Source organism: Mustela nivalis, assembly GCF_964662115.1.
Source record: "Mustela nivalis genome assembly, chromosome: 2".
In the NCBI taxonomy this organism is placed as follows: Eukaryota; Metazoa; Chordata; class Mammalia; order Carnivora; family Mustelidae; genus Mustela; species Mustela nivalis.
In genome coordinates, this window is record NC_139021.1 from 140,012,782 (window position 1) to 140,021,804 (window position 9,023).

General features: G+C 52.3%; 1 protein-coding gene across 2 annotated transcripts in view; it reads left to right on the forward strand.

Moving 5' to 3' along the window:
* Positions 1-8,691, forward strand: part of SFTPD (surfactant protein D) — a 13,416-nt gene extending 4,725 nt beyond the window's left edge. The window contains exons 3-8 of one of the 2 annotated variants that reach the window (XM_082721349.1): positions 3,683-3,799; positions 4,022-4,138; positions 4,436-4,552; positions 4,967-5,083; positions 5,681-5,764; positions 8,037-8,691. In XM_082721349.1, coding sequence (XP_082577475.1) covers positions 3,683-3,799; positions 4,022-4,138; positions 4,436-4,552; positions 4,967-5,083; positions 5,681-5,764; positions 8,037-8,413 — 929 coding nt within the window. In that variant the 3' untranslated portion in view covers positions 8,414-8,691. The remainder of the gene's footprint in view (positions 1-3,682; positions 3,800-4,021; positions 4,139-4,435; positions 4,553-4,966; positions 5,084-5,680; positions 5,765-8,036) is intronic. The other variant, XM_082721350.1, reaches the window with a different exon arrangement.
* The last annotated feature ends 332 nt before the right edge of the window (positions 8,692-9,023 follow it).

Here is a 9,023-nt window from a genome sequence, read left to right on the forward strand (position 1 = left end):
GTCCAGGGGCTGGGAGGAGGGGGCGTGGGGGTATGATGGCTTAGTGGCTATGGTTTTTTTTTTTGAGGGGTGATGAAATGATTTTGAACTCAGTAGAGGAGGTAGTCACAGACCACTGCCACAGAACTGTGTGCTTGGAAAAGGTTAATGTGATCGGAATTTCACCTCGGTAAAAAAATAAAAAAATAAATAACCAAATGAACAGAATTAAGAGTGTAAAACTCTTAGATAAGTCATCTACTCCCGTTAGTCTTCTGGAGGTAAGTCTTGAGTAATGTCAGGACTAGACAGCCTTTCCAGAGTAACACGTTTTCTAAGAATAGGCTTGATCATTTGTCCAATACAAAAATAATTTGCGGCCACTGAAGAAACGAGAAGAAAGTTAACATTAACTCGTGTCACGAGGAAGGAATGACTGGTCCCAGTTCTGTATGTGCTTCTCCTGTGTCTTTTCCTGCTTGTGCATGTGCCCTACACACACATAAATGCGCTCGTTAACAGGATCTCGTTGCACATACTGATAACACAGGTAACAATCTGGCCTCTTTTCTAACGTTTCAAGAGCATATTCCGTTGCTTTTGCCTTTTTTAATTGAGGTGTAAATGACATATAACATTGTCTTTGTTTCCAATGCATGACATGATGATTTAATATTTGCATGTACGGTGAGATGATCACCCAAGAAGTCTCATCTGCGTCCGTCACCACGCATAGTACATACAATTTCTTTGTTATTGTGATGAGAACTTTTAAGATCTACTCCCTGACTTGTGGTAAACTTCAGAGAAATTGCCACAATAGCTCATGTATCAGCAATCTTTCTTCTTATTCTGTGGGGATAATAACAGGACCCCATGGGCATATGATTATTTAAACAGAAAAAAAAAAAAGGATGTGATTCCTCAGTGATTATGTAACTCTGTCAGCACCTTGACCAATTCTATGTAGCTGGGGTAACAAAAATTGCTCCTTTAAAGCCAGAGTGTACCCCACTGCATGGGGTTAACTATGGGCTTACAGAGAAAATGGGTGATCCAATTTTCCAAGATTTTTTATTTATTTGACAGAGAGAGATCACAACTAGGCAGAGAGGCAGTCAAAGAGAGAGAGAGAGAGAAGGAGGGAGGAGGAAGCAGGCTCTCTGCCTAGCAGAGAGCACGATGCGGGACTCGATCCCAGGACCCTAACCCTGAGATCATGACCTGAGCTGAAGGCAGAGGCTTAACCCACTGAGCCACCCAGGAACCCCTGGGTGATCCCACTTTCTTGATGACTCGATTGGATAATGTACTTGGGGATGCCCTTATCTCCTGTGACAAGCCTTCTCCCACTTGCCAGGGATTCCTTGTAATTAGGATATAGTTAAGTCTAGACCTTGAACAAAAAGAACTTCTTGGTGGTTTTATCTCATAGTCGTTTATCCTAGAAGCCACCTCTGTTGATATACAATTGCAAGCGAAGGCTTTATTTAGCCAAACATACAACATACGACAGTCCTCCTGGGAAAAAGAGCCTCAAAACTCACTATGGGACTTCCAGGACTTACATAGGACTGCAATATAAAATAAGCAAAACATTATACTTGCTCACCAGGACTCTAAGTGATACTTCCCAGGCGCTGATACACTCAGCCAAGCATTAAGTGAAGTCAGAGAGGGACTTTTCCAGGACCATGCCACTATTAACTGCCTGCTATTGCTACACCCTTTGGAGTACAAGGAATTTCCTCACATGTTGTTTTAATATTTCAGTTAACTCCTGCAAGGTGTCCCTATTGATAGGGGATATTTGTGATCCATTAAATAAGATCAAGATATCCACTCATTTATGACAAAATTGGTAATTGGGGATCTTAGCCAAGGGATGTGATAAAAATTCTGGGCCTAATTCTTATTTTATGTTCATCCTTTTGCATGTGCTGATGCAGGTACCAATTGCTGCCCATCAGGACCCCTGGGAGCCATACCGCGGGCCCCCGGACCAAACCCTGGATAGATTCTAACTGTGGCACAGCCCACCGCCTCATTTCAGCCGGAAGCAGCCAGTGTGGCCATCGTCCCATTCCCTGATGGCAGTAAGGGTTACTATTCCAGGAGGAGGAATGAGTAAGGGACAGGCAGGGCTAGTTAGGGAGAAATTAGATAGGGGGCTATGTGATCAGACTCACAGAAATCCCCCAAATGTGGGGGTTTGGGGAAACCAGAGATAAGGGAACAAACCAGACCACCCTTCCCTGAGCATGTGGGGTGGGTGTCTTTTTTTAAGATAATCACTTGTGACCAACAAAAATAACCAGACCTTAATAAAGAAGTAAGCCATTGAAGGTATGGCTAGTCCATGGCTAGTCACTAGTCCTGCTCAACGGTGATAGAGAGGTTAAAAGGATTTAAGTTCCCTGGTTAGCTTTCTAGAAAATACCAACCCTAAAGGCCCTCAGGGACAACCCTGTTGGGATCCCTCTCATTCCTGAGAGCTTTTTACTGTATCCTTGCTTAATAAACTTCTATCGCTTTACACACACACACACACACACACACACACACACACACACGAAGAAAGAAAGAAAAGGAAAGAAAAGAAAAGAAATACCTACTCTCCAAGCAACTTTCACATATGCGATCCCGTATTCTTAAGTCTAGTGGCCATGCAGCACATGACATCCCCAGGACTTATTTTATAACTGGACACTAGTATCTTTTGACCCCTGCGAGCCATTCTGCCCACTTCCCAACCCCACCTCTAGCAACCATCAATCTGTCCTCTGCATCTATGAGTTTATTGTTTTTGTTTGTTTGTTGGCTTATCTGTTTGGATTCCATATATAAATGGGATCATATGGTATTTGTCTTTCTGTCTGACTTATTTCATCTAGCATAATGTCCCCAAAGTCCATCCATGTTGTTGCAAATGGCAAGATTTTGTTCTTTTTTTGTGGCTGAGGAATATTCCATCATATATATACACACCTAGATTTTCTCCATCCATTCATCCATCGATGGACACCTAGGCTCTAAGCTCTCTCCATGTCTTGGCTACTGTAAACAATGCTGCAGTGAACATGGTGGTGCTGATCTTTTTGAATTAGTATTCTTGTTTCCTTTAGATAAATACCCAGAAGGGGAATTGACGGGTCGTATAGTAATTCTTTTAATTTTTTGAGAAACATTCGTTCTGTTTCCCATGGTGGCTGCACCGATTTATGTTCCCACCAACAGTGCACAAGGGCTCCCTTTTCTCCACATCTGGGCCAACACTCGTTATCTCTCGTCCTTTCTGATCATAACCTTTCCAACAGGCGTGAGGTGCTATCTCATTGAGGCTTTGATTTGCAGTTCCCTGGTAATGAATGCCAGGTGTCCTTTCTGATAGCAACTTGGGTTCTGGCAAGGGGAGAACAAGGAGTCCATGATCAAGGGTAAATGCTGATAGATTGCCTGCTGTAAATACTTTGGACAAGCCAAGTCATGTGGGTCTTGGTTTGAACCTGCAGCCAACTCTGGCAAGCCTGTTTTCTCACCTGTAAGATGCCCATTTCCTGGATTACCACAGGACCAAGAGTGTGGAGATAGAACATCTACACACTATAGAATCTTGAAGGCATGCAGGGGGCCTGATGGTACACGTAGCTGGTTCCTCCTGGGCCCATGGCCAGGTTTATACCCATCTCTTCTGCCACTACAGGTTTACCAGGAGCTGTAGGGAGAGCCGGGATGCCTGGCCCAGCTGGCCCAGTTGGGCCCAAAGGGGACAATGGCTCTGCTGGAGAGCCTGGACCAAAGGGAGACTCCGGACCATCTGGTGAGCAGCTGGGCATGGAATGCGGCAGTCTGCAGGAGCTGCCTCCCCTGGGATGGGCTGGTAGACGTGCACAGATCCTATCCTGGGAAGAAGGAGGAAGGTTGCTGGAAGGTGGCACTGGGTTCTTTCAGGGAAGACTGGAATTGCTGCTGCTCCTGTCTTTGTGTGCTCCCACCTCCAACAAGATTTAGTGTCACTGACTAGCCTGGTGCTTCCCCCCAGGACCTCCAGGACCTCGAGGTGTGCCTGGTGCAGCCGGCAGAGAGGGTCCGTCAGGGAAGCAGGGGAGCGTAGGACCTCAAGGCCCACCGGGCCCAAAAGGAGAGGCCGGGCCCAAAGGTAGGCGGTTGGTATATAGGCGGTCTGGGAGGGAGAAGGGAGGAGTTCGGTGGCATTCCGGGACAAGCTTGGAATGCCAGAGGGTCAGCGCTGGGTAGACTGCATCGTTGTGGCCCCTTCCCACTGCCCCACCCTCCCATTCCCACACGGATGGCATCTTCCTGGTCGCCTCCGTGGAGGAAGCCCAGTAAGGAACAGCTTGTCCCCAGTTCTCTCCCTCGTCCTGGAGCGGTGGGTGAAGACTCCTCTACTGATCACATTCTCAGCAGCATTTGTCCCAACTGGTTCCTTCCTCAGGAGAAGTGGGTGTGGCAGGCAAGCCGGGCTCTGCGGGGACACGAGGCCCCACGGGTGTTAAAGGAGAGAGAGGGGCCCCCGGTGAGCGAGGAGCCCCCGGGAATGCTGGGGCGGCAGGTGAGTGATGGAAGGGGCTAGGGCCGGGCTCCAGTTCCCTTGTGTCCCCCTGGGGCTGTTGATGACCACCCCACCCCCCCACTTATCACATCAGAGCTGACATGACTGGGCTGGGTAGGGGTGGAGTGGGGAGCGCAGAGATCTATGTCCAAGGAGGGTGACTGCTGGGCTCTGGGAGCTGTGTGCATCCAGGGAGAATGACACTTGAGCAACAGGGCTAGTCTGGGTGCCAGAGGGGTGCATCATTTTTTGTTGGGATAGTCAGTGTATGGAGGGAGGGCATGGCTGGGTTCTGGGAAGAGTCCATACAGGGGAAGGGGGGCCATAGGCTAGTTGGACGGTCCATGTCCTGGGAGGCTGAAAATTCTGGAGAATGTGTACAGAGCTCACTCAGCTCTTTTTCTGTGATCCCAGGACCCCCTGGAGCCATGGGTCCACCGGGACCTCCAGGTACCAAAGGACCCCCAGGACTGAAGGGGGACAGAGGTGCTCCTGGGGACAAAGGCGCGAAGGGAGAGAGTGGGATTCAGGGTAAGGTGGTATCTGTCGGATTTGGGATTCCCACGGGGTGGGGGCAGGGGAGGGAGGTGGCGGTTTTTCTATCAGGATAGCTTATCCTCTCGGACTTCGGCCGTATTAATCATGGGGAGTGGTGGGAAGCAGGAAAGCTAGCTGGCATGAAGGCAGGAGAACTAGGCTCTCGTTCTACACTTACTTCCTGAGGGCAACGCTGAGTGGTTTTCCATCTGATCACGGGGGAAAGCATATCTTGCTTCCCAATTCAAAGGATAGCTCAGAGTATCAAATAATCCAATGGATGGGAAATATTCCCATGCCCTCAAAAGGAGGTGCGATGATATCCCCAGAATTTGGAGTTCAAATGTCATGCAGACATTTGAACACATTCGTGTCCGTAAGGTGCAGGGACCTGCATATGGGACAGTTTGTTCATAGCAGAACCATGGGAAATCAGGGGGCAACAGGGGCCAGTTATGTCAGCAGATGTGGGCTTCTGAGGACACACCCCCAGGATGTGCCTGCAGCTAGTCACCCTTCCCGGAGGCCTAGGATCTGGGCTGATCCCAGACTCTGTTGGGCTTACCTTCCCTCGGCCTCTCTCTTCGGCAGACATCACTGCTCTGAGGCAGCAGGTGGAGGCCTTGCGTGGACAGGTACAGCGCCTCCAGAACACCTTCTCTCAGTACAGGAAAGGTAAGTTCCTGAGCCTGAATGGAGCCAGACACTGAGACTAGGCGCCTGACGTGTCTGGGCCTTGCTTTGGCATTGGCTGGGCTTGGGTCTAGGATTGGAATGGGTTGGGGCCATATTTAGGGCTCGACCTGGCTCTGGGGTGGGGTCTGGGGCAGAGAATAGGACTGGGACAGAGCATACTCCGGGGTCTGCAAGTGGATACAAGAGACAGTTAAGAGGATGTGGCCATATCACCAGTTCAACAGGGTGACCGAAGTAGGATGGACGTTATCAGTTGCCATGATGCCCCCCAGCATCACAGCCATCTGTGACCTGGTCAATGCCCTGAACCCTGCTTACCCTATGTCGGTCCCTGTGATAGACTGTGGACACCCAACCTAGGGTGCATTTCTTAGTTCTGTGGGACCCTGTGTGCATGTGTCCAGGGACGTTGCTTCACGGCCCAAGGCAGCAGAGAATCCAGACGCTGTTCTGAGAGCTGGCGCTGGGATGCTGCCCTTGGGGTTCAAGGCTGGTGGGGGTTTGGCCTTGCCATGTGGCCATCAGGTGCCTCACCTGGACGTGCCTATGGTCCTGGCGGGGGGCTGGCCACCTCTGGGCTCCAGCCAGTGCTCTGCCTGCACCTGTCTGGGTGTTTCAGCCACCCTGGAATGCTGCTGAGTCGGGGCCCCCAGGAACACACACCCCAGTGCCCTGTGCCCTTCAGAACCTCCACATCAGTCCTTGACTGCCCCAGCTCTCATCTGCTCGACCTGATTTCAGCTCTAAGTCTGCATCATTCATCCAATCTCCCTGATCCAAAAAAAAAAAAAAAAGAGAGAGAGAGAGAGACGTTTTCTGAAGGAGTAAAGCATAAAGGGGCCTGGCTGGGTAAGACACAGGGTTGGCCCCTATGTACCTAAGTAGCAAGGATGAGAGTTTCAGATATTAGGTATTTCTTCCTCCCTCCACAAACATGCACATGTGTTCACTCACTCCCATGCCCACCGCTGCACACAAAGCAGAACATGTCCGCAGGCCCCCGCCATGTGTGTGTACTCATGGCTCAGCCGGCACCGTGACATACATGGGCACGAGCAGAGGCGTGCACGCCTATCTGGATGGTGCGCGCTACCATCCAGATCTGGGCTATGTGCCCAGAGGCAGGAATGCAACGTGAACTGTCACGCGGGCCCCGTGCAGGCCAGTGCCAGGGGCCACCCTGCTCTAATCCATCCTTGGGGAGCATCCGTCCCCTGAGCCCAGGCTGAAGCTACTGAGGAGGGAGGCCCAGGGAGGACAAGGCATAGCCCTCTAGGGAGCCCAGAGGACTTTCATCCCTGAGCCCCAAAGCCAAAGGGATGAGGATGGGATGGACTAAAGAGAGACGCTTGGTAAGTCACGTGGGTGATGCTTTTATGAGGTGTATGCCCACTTTAGAAATAAGGAATTCGAAATCCTGAAAAGTGTCTGGCAGAGGGGGGTAACTTTCCTTTGTCCATCTAGACAGCCAGTGCCAGGTTGGGGCGAAACACCTGGCTTCAAATCCCCAGACAGAGGCTGTCCCCCAGATCTGGCTTCAGATCCCCAGAAAGCTGTCCCCCAGATCTGGCTTCAGATCCCCAGACAGAGCTGTCCCAGGGCCGAGCCCCTCCCCCTGCCTCCGCTCAGGTGCTTTCATCCTCCCATCTGGTACCCCGGGAAGGCTGGTTGGCTGGGGCATCGCCCACATGCGTACCAAGGGGCCAACATGGGGTGCGGTGAGTGCAGAGATGAGCGCATCTCTCGGATGCCCCCGGTTGCCCGCCACCCATCACACGGCAACCCCCAGACATGCTCCTGGGCGGGGTCCGTTTTTCACACTCTCAGAAAGTGCGCCAGCTGCCACACTCCTCTCCCAGGCCGAAGTCGATCCAATCCCCACTGGCTGCAGCACACGACGTGGGGTGAAGTAGAAAGGGCATGTTCCGGCTCTAGGGTCCCAGCAAACAAGGTTTAATCCCAACCCTACATTTGGCAGGCCTGTGACCTTGGGCTCTTTACTTAACCTCCCAGACCTCCGGGGTTTTCACCTGTAAGGACAGACCACAGGACCTTCTCCTAGCATGCACTGTAAAGTCAGGGATGCTCTGGACCCAAGTGCCTCACTTTTATCCTATCTGGTGCCCTGATACCCCATAGGGGAGGCCTGGGGTCGGCGGGGGGAGCTCCAGTCGGAGCACAAAGTTCTTGGATCCCCTGAGCTCGGGCCAGGTGTTGCCATAACCCCAACCTGGCTCTCCTCTTCTCTTAGTAGACCTCTTTCCCAATGGCCGAGCTGTCGGGGAGAAGATCTTCAAGACAGGAGGTTTTGAAAAGAATTTTGAGGACGCGCAGCTGGTGTGTATGCAGGCTGGGGGACAGATGGCTTCCCCACGCTCTGCAGCCGAGAATGAGGCCGTGCAGCAGCTGGCCACTGCTTACAACAAGGCTGCTTTCCTGAGCATGACCGACATCAAGACAGAGGGCAAGTTCATCTATCCCAGCGGGGAGCCCCTGGTCTATTCCAACTGGGCCCCTGGGGAGCCCAACAACAACGGCGGCTCAGAGAACTGTGTGGAGATCTTCACCAACGGCAAGTGGAATGACAAGTCCTGCGGGGAGCAGCGTCTGGTGGTCTGCGAGTTCTGAGCCGCCGGGGTGCAGGCTGCACAGCGGAGCCTGGCCAGCGAGTGGGGGCCCAGGCCTGTGTGCTGCCAATGCCACGGTCAGATGGGGCCGCCCCTGCTGGCCAGGGCTTCTCCACAGAGCTGTGGGCAGAGGCACGAAGGCAGGTCCGCGCACAATGCCTCTCTCAGAGTCAAACAGCTTTGCACGCGGAAGACCTGGCAGAGGAAGAAGGGGCCGGCTGCTTTCCCGGTTGCAAGGAATAAAATTGGGTCCCCAAGACCTCCCCATGGCAAAGTCCAGTGGCTTCTCCTCGGCTGTTCTCCTCCTCCTCGAGCTGTCAGCCACGTTCGACCCGCTGACCGGCCCTGCCCTTCCCTCTTGCCCCTTGGGGCTTCCAGAGCCGCACTCTTGCTGACTTTCGTCCCAGCCCCATCAGCCACCTTTTCTCCTCCCTCCCGCTTCTGGAGGGCTTCATGGCGCCGTGCTGGCCTCTGCTTTCCCTCCATTCTCTTCTGGCCTGACTCTCACTCCGGGTGGGACTCTCATTCTCTCCAAGGCTTCCAATTCCTTCTCCTGACGGCTCCCGTATGCGTATCCCTGTTGGGGACCTCTCCCTGAACCCCAGGCTCCT